Source organism: Neomonachus schauinslandi, chromosome 5, assembly GCF_002201575.2.
Source record: "Neomonachus schauinslandi chromosome 5, ASM220157v2, whole genome shotgun sequence".
Taxonomy (NCBI): Eukaryota; Metazoa; Chordata; class Mammalia; order Carnivora; family Phocidae; genus Neomonachus; species Neomonachus schauinslandi.
In genome coordinates, this window is record NC_058407.1 from 132,474,748 (window position 1) to 132,496,749 (window position 22,002).

The following is a 22,002-nucleotide window of genomic DNA, read 5'->3' on the forward strand; positions in this document are numbered from 1 at the left end:
GCCACGTGGCAATCATAGCCAGAAGATGGGCTAGTATAGTTAGTGGTATAATTCTCAGACACAAACTTGACTTTTCCCTAGAATAAAAATATTAAGACTTATCAGATGTCTTCAAAAGGCAATAATCTTACTCTAGGATTCATTTAAAAGTAGCCTAATAAGTAAGGATGTGGATGTGTTTCAAATTGTGTTAACAACTATGGTTCTTAGCAAATTATCTTAAGGCCAACAATAGTTTTAATTATCTATGAACTTCTTAACATTGTACTTAAAAATCTGGTATGTCTGGGCATCTTCCTGAGGTAAATGATCACAGCTTCTACCACAACATGAAAGGAGTACGTGAATCCCCCCAAATTTAAGAGAACCATTTCTGTAAAAGAAAAATTACACAGCCCACCAACTGAACAGATTAGCTTAGTCAATGACTGTAACATAGAAGGTGACAAATGGAATCTAAAATTTCACAAGATGAATTTTCAAACTGAAGTATTAAGTTATCAATTGTTATATATAATTTTTGTTGATATAATTTTTGAACAACAAATTTTGAAAAATTTGTTGATATAATTTTTAGATCAAGGTATTTCTATTATGCCAGGACCCAGTACATCAGCAAGAAGCAAATATACAATAAAGTGCTTAGCCGGACCTGATTACTGAATAGTCGATAGTATTTCCGATTATAGATTTCTCTTCATCAAGAGTTACATGTCTTCCAGGGGGCGGGGCGGGGGAGGCAGTTAAGGTTACCATACAATGAAATATCATACAACGATTTTAAAAGCTGTTGTGAATATAATGACATATGTGGAAAAATACACAGAATATATACCAAAATGAGGTAAAGTTATAGAAAACTTTAATTTTTATCTTTACAGGAAGAATCTAATTTTGGGGGGGGGGGTGTTAAGGTCCTGCCTCTTCATTCATAGGACCACCAGGGGCATTGATAAAAAGCCAAAGAATATAAATAGTAGTTCTCAGTGAGCAATCACAACCTGTATCTTCTCCCCCTCCAACATTTTATGATGTTACGCATGGCTGGCTTGTGAGCAGTGAAGTAAGGAGAACTGAGAGCATATAGGTAAAAACTGACCAGCAACATCCACCGGACAGGGGGTTACAAGCCAAGAAACCCAGGGCGAAGCACAATCTGACAGAGGTACAACACAGAACGAGGGTTATGTGAGCCAATGGCCCATCTACTGCAGTAGCTCTCCTGCAGGAGGAGGCAGAGGGAGGAGGAGTGGGGATCGCGCGCGCCAGTGTGATGCTACCTTCCCTCCAGTTCTTGGGGACACACCTTAGAATGTGAACAGTTCACACTCAAAAAAACACATCAGTAGTGTTGGTTTATAATCAGAGAACTCAAGATAGTAAGAAAGCTAAAACTGAAGCAAAAAACAACAAAATGAGACCACAGAGTATGTCCTCACAAAGCCCACCAATCTCTAAAGTCAGAGTTTTCCTAGGAACTACTTGAACTATTTGAGGGTGTTTTAAGAATTTCTGAGATCAGCAGTTACAGATGCCACATAAAACTGTGAACAGGTCTGGATGTTTTAGGGATAAAGGAAATAAGGCTCTCTTATTTCAACAATTTAAACAGAAAACGAAAGTTGCTGTCTAATTCCTCTAACTGTAATCACATTGTTCTTATAGGTTGCTACTTATGTTCTGTTATTTAATGTTTAAAAAGTGGCACTGTGGGCCAGGGCGAGAGGAAGACTTTTTACTGATTACCTTCTGTGTTATTTTGAAAGTTGTTTTGTTTTTTATTTATTTTTTTTAAAGATATATTTATTTGACAGAGAGAGAGAGACAGCGAGAGAGGGAACACAAGCAGGGGGAGTGGGAGAGGGAGAAGCAGGCTTCCCGCTGAGCAGGGAGCCCGATGCGGGGCTCGATCCCAGGACCCCGGGATCGTGACCTGAGCTGAAGGCAGACGCTTAACCGACTGAGCCACCCAGGCGCCCCTGTTTTGTTTTTTTAAAGACATATTCATAGATCATTTATCAAATGAACAAAAAAGCTTTGTCTTTAAAGGAAAGCAAGAACAGCAGTTATCTTTTCTGAATTTATAGCTGTCTTCAGTGACTATGATGTTTAGCAAATGATCCGCAAAGAACATTATCACAGACTGATAACTTTCAGTTTTTAAAAGAAAAATTACATAAAAGAGCGTTTGGGCTTTACCTTAATTAGGTTAAAAATTACAACATAACCACACTTCCCATGATACCATGGTCTTGCATGAAGATAGTCTGAGTATTTGGAAATATACACACCTATAAAAGTATAAGATACAGATTAATTCACACTTTAAAAGGATTGTTTACTCACATACATTTCACATGTAGGGCTACCTTTAACAGAACAAGACAACACAAAACACAAATAAATAAAAGTCAACATTAAACTGTTTTGAAACTGCTTACCTTTTAAAAACTATTGAAGATATTCTAAAGGTATGGAAACATTAGAGCTAAGACAAGACAAGAGGTATGTGATGGACAACCAATGTTCTAGTTGGGTACAATAACTAAAAAGGGATACAAGTATCACAATTCTTGGTAAATTCTAAGTTTTTTTTTTTTAAGGCAATCATTCAGTGAAAAGGCCTATCTGTAGTAATCCGATTCTCAAGTTATTTTTTGCAAAAAATCTCAGTAAGGACTCTATTTAATAATAAGCACTAAGGTCTGCCACTTGGCAGGTATGTGCTAGGCAGCAGTGGCACCAAAGTAAATAGGACAAGGTCCTGCCTTGAAGCAGCTTATGCTGCTAGTCTGTACAATTTCCAGTTGAGGCAGGGGTCACGTTTGTTGTACTCACCACTGTAGCCACACCACAGCCCAGTATATGGTAGGTACTTAACTATTTGTCAGACACATGTATTTGAGGACACAAAGAAATGGAAATAAGCAATTATATTTTCTTAGAAAAGGAGTTCTTTAAACAGAGGAATGAAATTCTCAGAGAACAGAGTGAACACAAGTATGGAAGCATAAAAGATTATAAACTGTGCAGGCTGGTGGGTCACAGCATGGGGAGCAGGGGAGAAAGCACGGGAAGCTGAGGCTGAAGGGGAAGCTTGGAACTGGGTGGTAAAGATCTTTGTAGGACTTCTTCAGGGGAGACCTCACCCTATAGGCAGCAGAGACCCACCAAGGGTTTTCAGCAGCAGACTGCCACTTACAAGACAGTGGAGTCTCCAGAGGGGAGAGGCTAGAAGCAAGACCAACCACAAAGCTACGTCAGAGCTGAGACAGGTCCCCAGGTGGCAGCAGCAGGGGAATGGCAAGGGAAGAGCAGATCCCACAGAGATTCCTAAACTGAGGCATCTCTCGAAATACGAGACAACGGAGAGAGTCCTTGGATATCCTGGTAAGAGCAATGAACTTGTGGTCAGAAGCTTGGGTTCCAGCACCAAGTCATTCACTTCCTACTAATAACCACGTGACTGAGGAGCAGGTCACTTGAGGTGGGGGGGGGGCACTTGGATACATAGACCACAGGGTCCTCAGGAAGATTTAAAAAGATCTATAAACTTTTAAAAAACTAAAAAGACACTACGTATTCACAGAACTAAACATTTCTATTTGAGCCCGAAACTATAAAATATATGCGGGCAGTAGTGCTATTTTCTTACCCACCCCAGTACGTGTTTAAGAAAGTTTATTTGTTAAGAATAATGCAGTTTCTACTCCAGCACCCCACCGAGGCCAACCTCTTAAACATCAACCATATAATTAGGAATTAGAGTAATGTAGAACAAGGGCCTTCTATTTTGGAGATGTAAGCTAAAATATTTACTTGTAATTTACTTTCAAATTCTTCAACAACAACAAAATTTTTTAACCAAATGAAGGGAATAATGCAAAACATGATCTGTTAAACCTAGGGGATGGGTACATTATACCATCCTCTCTTCCTATGTTAGTTATGTTTTACAATGAAGGGGGGTGAAAAAGAGTAGGAAGAAAAAAAGGTTTTATGTAAAATGTTATCGGGGTTATGAATGTATTCCCTGTCATGGCCTTTAGAAGATGTGAATGTAAGTTTTAAAGCATTTTGTGTTACACAGAGTGACTACATAACCCAGCAATTCCACTGCTGTGTCTATACCTAAGAGAAGGCAAAACACATGTCTCCACAAAAACTTGTACATGAATGCACACAGCAGCATTTCCGTAACAGCCAAGAAGTGCAAACAACCAAAGGTCCCTCAAGCGCTGAAAGAATAAAGAAAATGTGGTAAAACCATACAACAGGATATTATTCAGCCAAAAGGCAGACAAAGTACTGCTCCGAGCTACAACAGGGATGAGCCTTGAAAACACTAAACTGAGAAAAGGAGTCACAAAACATCACATAGGATTCTGTTGATGTGGAGTGTCTGAAGGAGGCCAACCTGGAGAGGGGAAGAGCAGGTTAGTGGCTGCCTCGGCCGTTGGTGGCGGGGAATGGGGCATCACTGCTAATAGGCACAGGACTTCTTTTTGGGGGGATGAAAACAGTCTAGAATGGACTGTGCTAATAGTAGCACTACTCTATGAATACACCAAAAAAAGCTGAACTGTACACTTGAAATGGGTGAATTAGAGGCTGTATAAATTTTATCTCGATAGAGCTGTGAAAAAGAAAAGGCCAGCAGGAAGCTAGCCATTCCTGATCTCCACAGTGGCAGCACCTGATAGTGCTAAATACCCATCCTCCTCTCCCTCCCCAGTTCTTCCTCCACTGGACTGCCCCCCAGACCCAGTCCCACAGCGATCCACAGTCCTGCTCTTTGTCATCTTTTTCTTCAATAATGCCCCATGTAACAGTATCTTTGGCTTCAACTAACACCTAGTCCTGCCACCTTGAGCCCCCATCTCCCGTTCTGATCCTTTTTTCCAGCTATTTTTTTTTTACCATCAGGAGGGTATCTCCTGGTAACACCTAGGAAAACCTCACTATTTCTCAAATTTAATTCATGAAAGTAGTAGCATCCATTTACTGAGAGCTAAGTGCTTCACGTAGCCTCACATGATCCTCACAGCAGATCTAAAAGATGGTTTCATCTATTTCACAGATGAGGAACTTGAAGCTCATGAAATTTAGTGCTAATCCACATTCTTAACCGTAAGATTACCTTTCTCTTTTAACTCCTCAGCTTCCCTACCAATCTCCTTTCCTTCTGTGTCTCTTCTCTATTAACAACATGACTGTAGTGTAAGTTTACAAGCTTATATCTGAATATTTCCTTTCTCTTACTCCTCACATTCCACAGTTGCCAAGTCTGGCCAGTTCCATCTATTCTCTATTCCTACTGCCATTATGATAGTTTAGAAGACGTCCTCATTAGCCCTGGATGATCGCACTAATCTCTTGGTACTGAAAGCTAATTTCAGTATCTCTTCTAGTCCAACTTTTAAGAAAAAGTTCTGATCATGTAACTCCTATTGGAAAATCTTAAGTCTTAGACTCGAAGCTCATTTACATGTTTAAAGCACTGATTCTAAAGATTATTATTTATCACTAATGAAACTGGCTTTTAATGTAAGTATCTTATGAAATGAACTAAACCCCACTTCATCTTGTAAAAGAAGAGACTCTTTCTCTCACAGACTTACCTTTTGCTGGGTCACCGAGAGTGGTTATAGCACTGCTGCCCACACAGAGCCCGCGCTGACATACTAACTTTGCCTTTAAATAAAAGACAGTACTTTGCTTATCATGTCAGTCTTAGGAGAGGCAATGAAATAACACTATAATATATAAGCTTTCAAATAAATATATAACCTGTATATGGTATGTATTTATGGCACAAAGCAAGCTTGTGTAAGGCAACTGTGTTTGGTTAATAGTTCATGAAATTTTATCATTTCTGTTAACAAAAATGTCATCAGCAAAACCAAATTAAACAAGCTACCAGATTAAGTCCTCTCTTTAAGATTTTGATTATAGCTTTGGAATCACTAAATTTGAAAATGTCTTATCCTCTAATGCCTCTTTTAGTATGAATCCATAGTGTATCTTATTTGTAAGTAGATGATTAAGTAAATAAATGAACTCTTCTGGTATTACTATATAATCCTTATGTTATATGCTAATGTTAAGTATTCTTTAAGCAAGCCTACCCTTGTTCTTTAAAAATCACGAACCCAATCAAAATATGAAATTATTTTAAGTTGAATTCTAAATCTCTGGTATTGTTAAAACTTTATCTAGGAAGCCACATACATCTTTGGGGACACGCTCCACACAGTAGCTTCCTTCTCCCACAATTTGGGTATGAGCAACAATATGGAATCTCCATCTTTAAACACTGGCATGAAATAATTTCAAGTAACTCAACTGCTGAAAGTGTTCACCTTATGCCCAAAACCATGTAACTGAAACTTGAAAAACCTCCACAAGAAACAAAGTATCTATGTGAAGAATGATCCAGAATGAAGAAATACCCATTCACTCCATTAGAAGGCATTACTGATACTTAGGAAACCCGTATTAATCCAATTCTCATCCTGAGCTGACAAATGTATTTAAGATGAAACTGAAGAGGGCCTGTGAAAAGGTACAGGAATCCAACCTCTTTCAGGACTAGCTGTCATGATCATTCCCACTGCCACCAGACTCAGCAACAAAAAAGACTGGAGAACTGGTAATTTTACAAATCTTAGAGAAGTGAAATACCCATATTTAAGTTTAATGATATCATTAATTTTGTACATTAATGTCACAAAACTAATGTTCTACAACCTAATTCCCTTACCTGATTTTCAGTTTCAAACAGAAGAAACCCATAAGTCTCTTGAAGTTCTTCCTGAGTATAATTACTTGATTTTTTTTCTTGGTAAAAAGTTTTGTACTGTATAAAAGAGAGAATAATCAAATGCTATAAACATATTATTTTGCCTTGCAAATTAATTTTTAAAAATGCATCATCTGAATTCCTCCTGTTAAAGGACTAACAAAATTTATTATTTTTCTATTCCCTAGAATATATTCTTATTACCTTCCAAGGATTTCTTATCTCATCTGAAACTGACAGCTGAGAAGAACTAGATAGGCTTTTATACCAAAAATGATGGGTCTATTTCTTTAAAACTAAAATAAAACTAACACACAGACACAGTGTGTACCAAGCACCTCACCTCATTTAAGAAAATGTCATTTTTCACCAAAGTCACTTGACTGTACTGAAAACCATGCCCAGATGCAGAGTCCAAGTAAGAAGTATGAAGAATTGAAACTGCCCTCTGGAAGAGAGAGTCTGAACTCAAGGACACTGTATCAAAAACTGTAAAACACAAACAAAAATAATGCAACTGTTTAAGATAACCAAAAGATGGGGTTAAAAGCGGCATACTAAATATCACTGAATACTTCACCTATTTCCTTCCTGTAAAACTCAGACACTTACATTGTATTTTGGCTCCATATCTGTACTATCTTAAAAGACCTCTCATTTGAAGAACATAATCTACACGGAGGTGAGTTATTGAAGGTGAATTACTTTCAATACAAGAGTAAAATAAACCCTGCCAAATTCCTTGGGCCTTTTGGTTGAAAGCTGTGTGTTGTAACTACAGTTGGGACAAGCAGATCAAATGTGGTAGCATCAAGGTGGTGGTCAGCAATCACTTAGACCAATGTTTCTCATCCTGAAGTTTTTTTAAACTTATGCTACATTTTGATAAACCTCACCCTTCCTGTCTTCTCATCAAATCCCCCCAAGTAAGCCCATTAGGTTCCTTTTAAGGGGCCTACTATTGCACACTCAACAAACACATTAGAAATTGTTCTATCTTTGGGGTTTCCTCATGGCCTAGACATGTCTGTTGAACTTTACTTCTTATGGGTTATATTATGAAATCATTATTTTTTTCATTTCACAAAAATAAAACTTTATTACTTTTAGAAAGTGCTTTTTTCAAACCCCACCCATGTGCTGGCCCAGAAATTCTGACATGACCTTCCCAAGAGAGGCAGGTTTCCTAATTGAGAATTACTGACTTGACCCAATAATTCTCTTGATTGAGGCTTTGTGCCTTTTGTTTTACAAGTTTTTACTTTAGCAAGAATTGATCCTAACAAATTCTCGTAACATTTAACTATGATTTGGTTACTCCCTTATATTTGTATCTTCTCTACGTTCTTTAACAAGGTCAAGGCAGGGAGGTAACAAACTACTTATAAATAATAGAGAATGGAATAACATACAGAGCACTGGAAGTTTGGGTGATATAGTATAAATAAATACATTAATATGGCTTCCCGCTTTTACCAGAACTCTCTGCCAATTACATTAAAGTTCAAAAGCTAAAGGAAAGACAAGCATTTTAATTAAAATTAACTTATGAACAACAGTAAAAAACTAAACTATCATAGAAATGAAAACAAACATTTCAGTAAAGTTAATTTGGACTAAACTGTCCTAACACTTCCAATTATCCATTAAAAATGCTTTACGTCTGCCTTCGGCTCAGGTCATGATCCCGGGGTCCTGGGATCGAGCCCTGCATCAGGCTCCTTGCTCAAGTGGGGAGCCTGCTTCTCCCTCTCCCTCTGCCATTCTCTCCACTTGTGCTCTCTGGCTCTATCTCTCTGTCAAATAAATAAATAAAATCTTAAAAAAAAATGCTTTACTAAACTTCCTAGTATCAAAAGTCAAAGACTTAAGTAGCAAGGAAGGAAAGAAAAGAGGATGAAACATTTCAGAATATCCTGAAGTTCCTACATCTGATCCATATCAGTTGTTTTACTTTTTCTCAGTTTCACTTTTTCCTTCAATATCAGTAAATGAATGCTATAAAAAATATGGATATTCTAAAGAAGTTCAAAGAGCAAAACAACAGGGATGATAGTTAAAATGATGGCTTTCTCGAGCTACATTACTTTCTTTAGCTACATTAGCTGAAAACAAACTGGGAAGCCTAAGCATGTGTGACTCTGTCTTACAAATAAGCTGCACTGCTAGGCCAAATGCAAGTCAGATTCCTCTAAAAATCCTAATATGGGAAACCTTGTATTTAATATTTGTAAAAAGGCAAAATAATATTTAAAAATCTAAGAAAACTCTAGGGGTGCCTGGGGTGGCTGAGTCGTTAAGCGTCTGCCTTCGGCTCGGGTCATGATCCCAGGGTCCTGGGATCGAGCCTCGCATCGGGCTCCCTGCTCAGTGGTAAGTCTGCTTCTCCCTCTCCCACTCCCCCTGCTTGTGTTCCCTCTCTCGCTGTCTCTCTCTCTCTGTTAAATAATAAATAAATTCTTTAAAAATCTAAGTAAAGTCTAAAGTTCAATATTTGAGAAATAGGTTGCTTACAGTGAAAGAAATAAAAGTTGTCAGAGCTTTGGAAATGAACATTCTATGGTTATGAACTCTTAAATTCCACAAGATGTTAATATGAAGACACAGGCTTTTAACTTTTAAAAGCACCAAATACTACATATATCCACATTTTTGAGGGTCAATGCACAACAATAAACGAAAAACTGTGAAAAAATAGTGCAAGCTGAAAAGCAAACAAAAATAGCCTAACACAGTGTTTACCAAATACATGTGGTCAGAGAACACTTTATTTACCAATGTGAGGAATACTGTTCTCAATAAAGCTATGAATAGATATAATGGTTTAAAATAAACAGTAGGAAATGATTTTGTGCTAACATATTTTTATTCCTAAAACTATTTATAGTTAAAAATGCTTCCCCTTTAGGTCAGCATTCTCCAAAAAGCAATATATTTATATAAGTAACCATTTTACAGTTAGAAGGTAAAGCATGTCCAAAGCTAAACAGTTAGAAATCCACAGTAAATCTTGAATCTTTCATGATTTCATAATAAAATGATGTCAATTATACTCAAGAAAGCACAAGTTTCCTGCTGTATAACAAAGGAGATAGATGAACATTTTATCAAGAAATTATTTGACATTATCTCTTCTTACACAATGTACTCTCATTTAAGAGTCAAACTAGTGTACAAAACAGTATGAGCACTAAATAAATGGATGGCTGCATTTTTGCTGAGTAATACACATGCTTCACTTAAACATTCAAGGTTATCAGAATATTAAGAGAATGAAGAGAATTTCTCTACAGAGAAATACTAAAATAACTTAAAAAGTACCTGTCTGTAAAGTGAAAAAGTATCCCTTAGGGCTTAAGTGACCAACAGAGAGCAAGTAGGGAAAATTCAAGTTCAATCACAATAATTCTAGAAACTGAGTTAATATTCTTTCCTATAGCACCTAGCTTTGGGCATATTTCCCTGCTATTTATGGATTCAATCTTAAAAGTTAAGTCAAGCTTGACATAAGCTGGATTCTGTTCAAAGTGCCCTGAGATAATCTCTCCATTTCTCAAAATCTATCAGCAATATGGAGTGTCTGCTTTTGGACACTTGTTTCTCTTTTTAACTTCTAATAAATAAGAGGGATTAGAAAATTATAAACTGATCTCTGATGCTCTGGCACACATATCTGTTTTCCATTCTCTAAGCATGTGGTCTGAAAGCAAAGAATGAAATTTAGAACTAATGCCAACAACTTAAGTGTCACAGTAATTCTAACATAAATTAGCCACTTCTACATCTCCCCAGGACTTTCGTGACCACTTCTCTTGTTTGTGCAATATACAATAGCACTCATCAAAGACAGAAGCACTCAGAACCCAACAGTATCCACCATTAAAGGCCCTTATTAGTATTTCCTACAGAAGGACTGCAACCTACCTCCGTTAACACTGTGGATGCCTACATATTTGACCTAGGCTAAGTAGGCCCTTTAATAGTTGTTCAAGAGCCCATTCCTTCATCATCTAATCCTAAAATGTATTACCTTTATCTTTAAGACATTAAGGGATTGCCAGTTCAAGATAAATACAACTTTTTTGGATCTAACGAAAACTTAAATGTGCATACCTAATAACCATTCCATTTCTGGGAATCTATTCCTCAGAAATACTAGCACGAGTGCACACGAGATATGTACAAGGCTACTCCACGCACCGACATCTATAACAGCAAAAACACTGGGGATAACCTAAATTGCCATCAATAAGGAAACACCTTACAACTACTACATAAAAACCAAGTAAATCTGTATATACTGACATATAAAGATATCTATTACTGAGTAAATAACATGCATTATATAATGCCATTTTGATTAAAAAAATACATAAAAAATTATGTGTTTGAAAGTTTACAGAAAAAGATCTAGAAAGATGGGAAACCAAATTGTTAATGGTGTCTAAACCAATGGTTATCGAAGTGGAAGTGGATAAAGGTGAACTTAAACTTTTTAGCTTATATATATTGTTACAACTTAGGTTTTTTTCTTACGTAAGCATGTACTACTTCTAGTATTTAAAATATCTCAATTCAAAATCAAGTAAAATGAATTATTTAAAGAAGTACAAATAGAGAAATGTGACAATTTCCCTTGAACCTTTTCTGATGCAATTCGAAAATTTAATCACCTATTAATTTTGGATTAATGATTATTTTGGATTAATGAAATTTGTAGTCACTGGAAATTGTAAATATTTTTTAAAAAGTCCTTTCATTTAACATGATATAAATTAAAAATTTTCAATTGTACTGTTCTACTTGGATTCATTAGTAATAACTCATAGCATTTAGTTTAATACCCACTCTTTTCTGATATGAACCCTGGCTTGGTCTTCTCTAAGAGAGAATGTAGCTGGGAGGGTGGTCTTAATTCATTTTCACCAAGTATACCCCCAGAATTCTTGACATAGTCCTGTTCTCTGTTAATGTCATAAACGCTAAAATGAGAAAAGAAAAAATTAAATCATAAAGTGAATAGTTCTATTTACGGGAAACCTACCATATAAACAAATGTCTACTGAACATCTAATTTACATTAGGTACAATTCTGTAATGTTACCTCCTTTGACAAGTCTCCATAGCTAAGGCTAAATTGGCTCTCTAAGCAGTAAAACATAAAATGAAATGCTTATCCTTCAATATTTAAGTTCTAAAGAAAATCTGTTCACAGAAATAAGTTATGCTTATAGGAATCAATTTTGCCTCAAGATAAAAAGTAGAGGTTATAGAACCGCATTTATGTTCTACTGGTTGAAAATAAAATAGAACACAAATAAAATCTCTCCCCACCCCCAAATTAGTATATGACCCAACCATTCTTGTTTTTTTTTTTTTAAGATTTATTTATTTTAGAGAAAGAGATGGGGGGAGGGGCAGAGTGAGAGGGAGAGTCTCCAGCAGACTCCCCGCTGAGTGTGCAGCCTGACGTGAGGCTCAATCCCACAACTCCAAGATAACAACCCAAGCCGAAGGAAAGAGTCAGAGGTTCAACTGATTGAGCCACAGGTGCCCCGACTCATCCATTCTTTAAAAAAAAAAAAAACTATTAGTGATGCCTATTACATATACAGTACCATGCTATATCCTGGATTCATCAAGACAAATGAGAAACCATCTTTACAATAAAAGCTTAGACTAGAAAAGGAAGACAAACCTATACAGAAACCAGTACTATAAATGTGTGGGAGAATCTAGAACACAATGCAGTGGATGCATAATAGGGATTTCCTTAAGACAGGGAAATGTCAAGAAGTTTTAGAGGCATTCATACTTGAAATCTGAGTAGGTATTCAAATAATAAAGGAGCCAAAAAACGAGCTAGTCTGCATGTTTTCTAGGCAATAGAAACAGTAGGAGCAGAGGTAGAAGCATTAAACATATAAGGAACCACAAGCAGTGTCTTTGAAGAATTCAATATGCTTCACACAAATACTAGCATGTCTAGTTTTATAATAGTACACCTTTTTTCAAAAAGGATTTGAAGCAGAACTGTATGGATATCTTCAAAATTCTGTAGAAAAAGTAGCAATATTGGTAACATTCATTCATTAAGGAAACAGGTTATGTCAAGAGGGGAAAATTAAATGGGTCTTCTATATTACTATCTCAGTATTTACTTTTTAGAAAGATCTATTTGTTTGCTTTGATTCACTTTTCTCATGTTATCTTTGGTTTTGTTTTACACAGTAAAAATCATGGTAAAATAAACACATAACATTTCACATCTAATCTTTATGTCCTTTGCCATGGTACCTAGTCTCCCATGCGCCTCGTAATTTACGGTTTCTGAAATGGTTTAATCTTTTTCTTCCTTTTCTTTCTGTTCTGCTAGTGCCCATTTCACATCCACCTGTGGTCTGGCTATCTCTTCCTCAAATTCTTATAATTCTGCTTTGTGGTCTTCATAACTTCTGTGCTTCATTTATTTTTATTTTTTAACACTTTGAGATATAATTCACATAGCATACAATTCACCCATTTAAAGTGTACAATTCAATGGTTTTAGTTTATTCAGACCTGTGCAACCATCACTACTATCAATTTTAGACCATTTCATCACTCCAAAAAGAAACCCTGTACCCCTTAGCCACCATCCTCATCTTCCACTGTTCCCCACTCCCAGGCCTAGGCAACCACTAATTTACTTTCTGTCTGTATAGATTTGTCTATACTGGACCATTTTATGTAAATGGAATCATACAAGTGGTCCTTTGTGACTGGCTTGTCTCACGCAGCATCATGTTTTCAAGGTTCATCCATATGGTAGCGTGTTTACTTCACTCACATTTCATTTCATTGGCTCATTTAGGGCCAAATGATATTTTACAGATATACCACATTTTCTTTTATCCAATCATCAACTGATGGACATCTGGGCTCTTTCAACTTTTTGGCTATTATGTATAATAATGCTATGAATGTTCATGTACAAGTTTCTGTGTGGACATTTTTTCATTTCTCCTGAATATATACCTAAGAGAACAGCTGGATCATATGATAAATCTATGTTTAACCATTTGAAGAACCGCCATTCTGTTTTCCAAAGTGACTGCACCATTTTACATTCTCATTAGCAGTGCGTGCAAAGTTCTACTTTCTCCACATCATTGCTGACACTTGTTATTATCTTTCTGATTACAGCCATCCTAGTAGGTATGGAAACGATATATTAGTTTATTTGTAAGTTTATGTTGGAATTTTAGGTTACACTTTTCACCTACTTCAAGAGGTCCACATGCTTTTTCATAAAGGGCCAGACAGTAAATATTTTAGGATTGTGAGCCATACAGTGTCTGTCACAAAGACTCAATTCTGCTGGTGAAGCATAAAAGCAGCCACAGACAATCTGTAAATGAATGGAAATGACTATGTTCTAATAAAACTTTATTTAGAAAAACAGGCAAGACTACAGGCAGTAGCTTGCCCACCCCTGATCTACACTGTACCAGTATTTTGGGCTTTTCTTAACATCTGTAGAAAACTGTGGTGCATATCCCTCCACCTTAGACTTTTCTTACACATTTATATTAGTTAACTACTGCTTAGTAACAAACCATCTCAAAATTCAGTAGCTTATAACCACAATCATTTACTACTGCTCACATTTCTACAATGTTGGCTGAATTAGGCTTAACTCAGCTGGGGCAGCCCTGACCCATGTGTCTCCCATCTTCCTTCAACCAATGAGTTAGGGAGGCATGTTTTTTCTCATGGAAATGGCAGAGGTGCAGAGAACAAATGGAGAATACCCAAGTCCTCTTAAGGTTTACTAGGCCTGAAACTGACATACTGTCATTTCTACCTGATATTATTGCCCAAAGCAAGTCATATGGTCAAACTCAAAGTCAAGGGGGAGGGAAAAATACCCTGTCTCTTTAGTGGGAAGAATGCAGTCAAGGAAGGAGGGAATAAAGCCCTGGGGTTCATAACGCAATTGATGGTGGTGATGGTTGTACACCTTATGAATATACTAAAAACCAATGAATTCTATCTCAATATTAAAAATATTATGTTAAAAAAAAAACCAACCAACAAAGAAATGCAATCTACCACAGTATCACTGTAAGGATGCTGTGCATATTCTTTTTGTTTTTCATACTTGAAGAACAAGATGAATTATCCTGAACCAGCAGAAGGGTATAGGGAGGGATCAGGGAAGTTTTCTGTTCCTGCATCCAAGGATTTTTGAAAAAATAATATGGTGCCTTTGTTGCCAAACCTCTTGTAACCTGCAAGTGTAATCTGGTTCAGGAGGGCCTATATTTCCAGCTCTGTTTTCCTCTTCAAGACTACTATTACTAAGAGCCACATTCCTTGCTTTCCAAGGTCATACACTCACTTCTAGTGGTATTTTGTTAGCACATTCTAAGATCTCTGGGCCACCCAAGCACTTTCCAATTCCTCCCTGCTTTCCTTAATGGACATGGTATGGCTGTTCAGTCTTAGCCTGGTATGCAGCAATTCTCTCTTAGGACGGGACTGCTTCTGGACTAAACAGCTGCTGGTGATTTCTCAGCTACGCCCCCCCCTCTGCACAACTCTGCCTTTTCTCACAGAACTGTTGGGGCTTCCCAACAATACTTACATATAATTTCAAGTTGACAGGGTTTCTTTTATTCCTATACTTGTTCAAAGTGTAGTTTGAGAATTGCACCTCCACCCCCCATTCTTCTTTCTAGAAGTAGAATGATTAAGAACTAATCTGGTTTTTGGTTTTGTTCTCCTGTTTTCTTCTTCAGGACACCAGACAGAAGACCCGCTCAACCAAAAGCTCACCTCTTCCAGTTCTGGGACTTAGATGATGGTTTCCTCCCACTGTATAAGACAAAAGACCTCCTTGACTGGTTCTCCATTTTTTCTTATTTACTCACTCTTATTTTCTAATTCTTGTGGCTGTTTTATTTTGGGGGAGAATTCTTCAGCTTTATTATCCAATCCTTACATAATTTTTTCTGCTCTCACAGAGACCTTTTCTGTTTTCTGAACAATTTCTCTTTTTTAAAAAATAGAACCTCTTCTTTCATGGATGTCATTTCTTTTCTCTCTAAAGGTACCATAGTTTTATTTGGTTCAAGTTTCTTCTGTTACATGCAGTAAATCTGTTTCTACCAAGCTCCTTTTATTTCCTGCGTTTATTCCTGTTTGGTTTTTGTTTTTGTTTTTTAATTTTATTTATTTGAGAGAGAGAGAGAGTAAGCACCAGCAGGGGGAGGGGCAGAAGGAGAAGCAAACTCTCCACTGAGCAGGGAGCCCGACTCGGAGCTCAATCCCAGGGCCCAGGGATCATGACCTGAGCCAAAGGCAGAGGCTTAACTGACTGAGCCACCCAGGCCACCTCCTGTTTGGTTTATGTTAGAGACTTCCACCAAATGGCTGGTGATCCTTGGCTCTCCATTTAGGTTTACATGTGAGGCACTTACAGCTGACTGAAAGTCTGGTGCATAAACAGTGTCTCTTGACCAGCAGCTCACTCACTCTCTCTTTCTCTCTCTCACGTGATCTGATGGTGATGCAGCTGTTCAATCAGGCGAACTCCCAAAGTCTGTATCTGTTAAATATTTTACCATAGGTTGATATTTCCCCAGAAAAGAATCCTTTAATATCTTGTTTAGGGGGAGCATAAGCTTGACTATTAGTTCTGAGAGTCACACAGAAAGACAGCTCTGGCTTCACTGTTCAGTATGTTGACTTCCACTTAATTCTCATTTTCACGTAGGTGTTTGCTCCACCTCAGCTGTCCGAGCCTGCCTCCTGAGTATAATCATCTCCTGCAGGTAAATTTCAGTGCTCTGTCTGAGAAGATAGCTAGGCAGTTGTCTAGGTGCAAGGAGCAGGGAAGGAAATCCAGAGCATCAAAACCACAAAAATCATCACTGAATCATTCTACTTCTACTCCACCCTATAATCTTGCTTTGAGAAGTACTTGTAACTTCCAAATCCTGAGCTGCTGCCAGATTGACTGGTGGGAATCAGCTTGCTTCTTGGTGGCTTACTGCTCTTCAGCCTTCAGCATCCCCTAATCCATAAAGTCATTATCACTTGACCATCTTCTTTCTAGTTTCCCAAACGTGATTTCCCCTGGCTCTACTGTTCCATTCTTTTTGCCAATTTATATCTTTATTCTTTTACTACCACCTCAGTGGGATTTCCAGAGGGTGTATACAATGGGACATGTTAAAGTAGAAGTGTCTACTTAAACTAAGTCTTAATTTCTTCATTTAAAAAATGTGGACTACACCCTTTAACTCTGGTAGCTATGATTACCAGTATTTTTTATTTTAACTTCTATAATTATGAAGACTTTATTTTATTCACCACAGACCTAAGTGCATATCAAAGCTTCAATAAATATTTCATTTAAAAAGAATTACCTTTTAGTGCATATGTACTCAATAAGCATGTCCTCAAATACAGAAAAAGTACAATCGCAAGTAGAACTTCAATAATATTTCTCTCAAAGCACTCTGTTCCTTTCTTTCAGAGTAACTGTTATGACTTATAACTACATATTCATAATTACTTCATTAATGGCTAATTCCCTAATAAACCAAACCCTATGAGGGCAGAAACCACTTCTGTTTTGTTTACCTCTGATTACTCAGCATCCAGCCCAATGCCTGGCATACAGTAAACATGTATTCGGTAACTAAATGACAGAGTAAATAATATTTATGCTATTTAATCTGTTCCAAAACTCAGTAAAAGGAATAAAGCTTCCCAACTTTTTAATAAAGCAGCCAAATGCAGTACCAAAATCTGACAAAACATGAAAAAGGAAATTAAAGACTCATCTCTAGTATGAATATTGATACTAAAATCCTGAACTATATGCACTGGCAAAGAGAATCTATTAGGATATTATAATACAAAATCAATTCAGATTCATGACAGTATTGTTAAGAATTGGTTCAATAAATAGGAAATCCATAAATTTAACTAACTACTTTAACAGGTGAAAGTAAAACAATCACAGAGGGGCCGCTGGTTGTGGGTAAGGTAGGAAAGCCAAATGTCAGACTGTCAAAACAAGTTACTATATACCTGTTTATATTATGATGCCTTATAATGTGTAAATTTTTGTTGCTGCAGAGTATTTTTAAAATTTATGCATTATTTTTGCCATACTTAATCTAAAAAACAAATTAAGATGCCCCCAAATAAAAGCTGTTTAATAACGTCGAAAAATATCCTACCACACCAAAAGAAAGCCGGGGTAGCCATACTTATATCAGACAAACTAGATTTTAAATCTAAGACTGTAAGAAGAGATGAAGAAGGGCATTATATCATAATTAAGGGGTCTATCCATCAAGAGATGTAACAATTGTAAGTATTTATGCCCCCCAACTTGGGGGCACCCAAATATATCAATCAATAACAAACATAAAGAAACTCATTGATAATAATACAGTAATAGTAGGGGACTTTAACACCCCATTTACAGTAATGGACAGATCATCTAAGCAGAAAATCAAAAAGGAAACAAGAGCTTTGAAACACACTGGGCCAGATGGACTTAATAGATATATTCAGAACATTTCATCCTAAAGCAGGAGAATACACATTCTTCTCAAATGCACAAGGAACTTTCTCCAGAACAGATCACATACTAGGTCACAAATCAGCCCTCAACAAGCACAAAAAGACTGAGATCATACCATGTATATTTTCAGACCACAACTTGAAGTCATCCACAAGAAAAAATTTGGAAAGACCACAGATACATGGAGGTTAAAGAACATCCTACTAAAGAATGAATGGGTTAACCAGGAAATTAAAGAAAAATTAAAAAATACATGGAAGCAAATGAAAATGAAAAGATGACAGTCCAAAACCTTCGAGATGCAGCAAAGGCAGTCCCTAAGAAGGAAATTTATTGCAATACAGGCCTCCCTCAAGAACCAAGAAAAGTCTCAAGTACACAACCTAACCTTACACCTTAAGAAGCGAGAAAAAGAAGAATAAAGCCTAAAGCCAGCAGAAGAAGGGAAATAATAAAGATTAGAGCAGAAATAAATAATACAGAAACAACAGCAACAAAAATAGAAAAGATCAACAAAACTAAGAACTGGTTCTTTTAAAGAATTAATAAAATTGATAATCCCCTAGCCAGACTTACCAAAAAGATAAGGACCCAATTAAATAAATTCACAAATGAGAGTTCACAACCAACACCACAGAAATACAACTATAAGAGAGTATTATGAAAAATTATATGCCAACAAACAGGGTGATCTGGAAGAAATGGACAAAGTCCTAGAAATATACAAACTACCAAAACGGACACAGGAAGAAAAAGAAAATTTGAACAGACCCATAACGAGCAAAGAAACTGAATAATCAAAAATTTCCCAATAAACAGAAGTCCAGGGACACATGGCTTCCTGGGGGAATTTTACCAGACATTTAAAGAAGATTTAATACCTCTTCTTCTCAAACCGTTCTAAAAAATAGAAATGGAAGGAAAATTTCTAAACTCATTCTGCAAGGCTAGTAGCATTACCTTGATTCTAAAACCAGAAAAATACCCCATTAAAAAGGAAAATTACAGTCCAGTGTCCCTGATGAACATGGATTCTCAACAAGATCTACCAAATCAAATCCAACAGTACATTAAAAGAATTATTTACCATGATCAAGTGGGATTTATTTCTGGGTTGCAGGGGCAGTTCAATAGTCTCAAATCAATCAACGTGATACACCACGTTAATAAAAGAAAGGATAAGAACCCTATGATCCTCTCAATATATGCAGAAAATGCATTTGACAAAATACAGCATCCATTCTTGATAAAAACCCTCAACAAAGTATAGGTATAGATGGAACATACCTCAACATCATAAAAGCCATATACAAAAGACCCACAGCTAATATCTTCCTCAATGGGAAAAAACACCTTTTCCTCTACAGTCAGGAACAAGACAGGTATGTCCACTCTCACCTTTACCATTTAACATAATACTGGAAGTCTTAGTCTCAGCAATCAGATAACAAAAAGAAATAAAAGGCATCCAAATTAGCAAAAAAGGGGTCAAACTTTCACTATCTGCAGACAACATGATACTCTATGTAGAAAACCCAAAAGACTCCACCAAAAAATTGTTGGAATACATGAATTAAGCAAAGTCCAGGATATAAAATCAATGTACAGAAATCTGTTGCATTTCTATACAACAATAATAAAGCAGCAGAGAAAGAAATAAAGGAATCGATCCCATTGACAACTGCACCAAAACCAATAAGATACCTAAGAATAAACCTAACCAAAGAGGCAAAAGACCTGTACTCTGAAAACTATAGAACATTTATGAAAGAAACTGAAGAGGACACAAAGAAATGGGAAAAAATTCCACGCTCATGGATTGGAAAAATAAAGACTGTTAAAATGTCCATACTACCCAAAGCAATCTACACATTTAATGCAATCCCATCAAAATAACAATAGCATTTTTCAGAGATAGAACAACCAACCCTAAAATTTGTATGGAACCACAAAAGACCCAGAAGAGCCAAAGTAATCCTGAAAAAGAAAAGCAAAGCTGGAGGCACCATGATTCTGGACTTTAAGCTACATTACAAAGCTGTAGTCATCAAGACAGTATAGTACTGGCACAAAAACAGACACATAGATCAATGGAACAGAATAAAGAACCCAGAAATGGACCCACAACCATATGGTCAACTGATCCTTGACAAAGCAGGATGAATAATGGGAAAAAGATGGTCTCTTCAACAAATGGTTTTGGGAAAACTGGACAGCCATATACAGAAGAATGAAACTGGACCAATTTCTTACACCATACACAAAAAGAAATTCAAAAGGGATTAAAGGCCTAAATGTGAGACAGGAAACCATCAAAATCCTAGAGGAGAACACAGACAACAACCTTTTTGACCTTGGTTGGAGCAACTTCTTACTAGACATGTCACTGGAGGCAAGGGAAACAAAGCAAAAATAAACTATTGAGACTTCATCAAGATAAAAAGCTTCTGCACAGCAAAGGAAACAATCAACAAAACTAAAAGGTGGCCTACAGAATAGGAAAAGATATTTGTAAATGACATATCTGATAAAGGGTTAGTATCCAAAATCTATAAAGAACTTATCGGGGCACCTGGGTGGCTCAGTCGTTGGGCGTCTGCCTTCAGCTCAGGTCATGATCCCAGGGTCCTGAGATCAAGCCCAGCATCAGGCTCCCTGCTCGGCGGGAAGCCTGCTTCTCCCTCTCCCACTCCCCTTGCTTGTGTTCCCTCTCTCACTGTGTCTCTCTCTGTCAAATAAATAAAAGAAAAAAGGGAAAAAAAATCATCAAACTCAACACCCAAAAAACAAACCACCCCGTTATGAAATAGGCAGAAGACACGAATAAACACTTTTCCAAAGCAGCCATCCAGATGGCTAAAAGACATAAAAAGATGCTCAACATCACTTATTATCAGGGAAATGCAAATCAAAACCACCATGAGAGGGGCGCCTGGGTGGCTCAGTCGGTTAAGCATCTGCTTTCAGTTCAGGCCATGATCTCAAGGTCCTGGGATCAAACCCCATGTCAGGCTCCCTGTTCAGCAGAGAGTCTGCTTCTTCCTCTCCCTCTCCTCCTCCCGCTTGTGCTCCCTCTCTCCCTCCCTCCCTCTCTCTCAAATATATAAAATCTTAAAAACAAACAAAAAAAACGAAGAGATACCACCTCACACCTGTCAGAATGGCTAAAATTAGCAACACAGGAAACAACAGGTGTTGGTGAGAATGTGGAGAAAGGGGAACCCTCTTACACAGTTGGTGGGAATACAAATTGGTGCAGCCACTCTGGAAAACAGTATGGAGGTGCCTCAAAAAGTTAAAAATAGAACTACCCTATAATCCGGCAATTGTACTGCTAGGTATTTACCCAAAGGATACAAAAACACAGATCTGAAGGGGCACATGCACCCCTATGTTTATAGCAGCATTATCAACAATAGCCAAATTATGGAAAGAGCCCAAGTGTCCATCGACTGATGAACAGATAAAGAAGTTGTGGTATATTTGTACAATGGAATACTCAGCCATCAAGAAAAAATAAAACCTACCATTTGCAATGACGTAAATGAAGCTGTTTATATTATGCTAAGCAAAAAAAGTCAGAGAGATAAATACCATATGATTTCATTCATAT

At 37.0% G+C, this 22,002-nt stretch overlaps 1 protein-coding gene across 1 annotated transcript in view; it reads right to left on the reverse strand.

The window, feature by feature from the left end:
• Positions 1–22,002, reverse strand: part of TASOR2 (transcription activation suppressor family member 2) — a 71,708-nt gene that overhangs the window by 38,208 nt on the left and 11,498 nt on the right. The window contains exons 2-7 of the mRNA XM_021696733.2: positions 19,350–19,356; positions 11,651–11,784; positions 7,146–7,291; positions 6,764–6,859; positions 5,622–5,694; positions 2,200–2,291 (exon numbers count right to left, since the gene is read on the reverse strand). Coding sequence (XP_021552408.2) covers positions 2,200–2,291; positions 5,622–5,694; positions 6,764–6,859; positions 7,146–7,291; positions 11,651–11,784; positions 19,350–19,356 — 548 coding nt within the window. The remainder of the gene's footprint in view (positions 1–2,199; positions 2,292–5,621; positions 5,695–6,763; positions 6,860–7,145; positions 7,292–11,650; positions 11,785–19,349; positions 19,357–22,002) is intronic.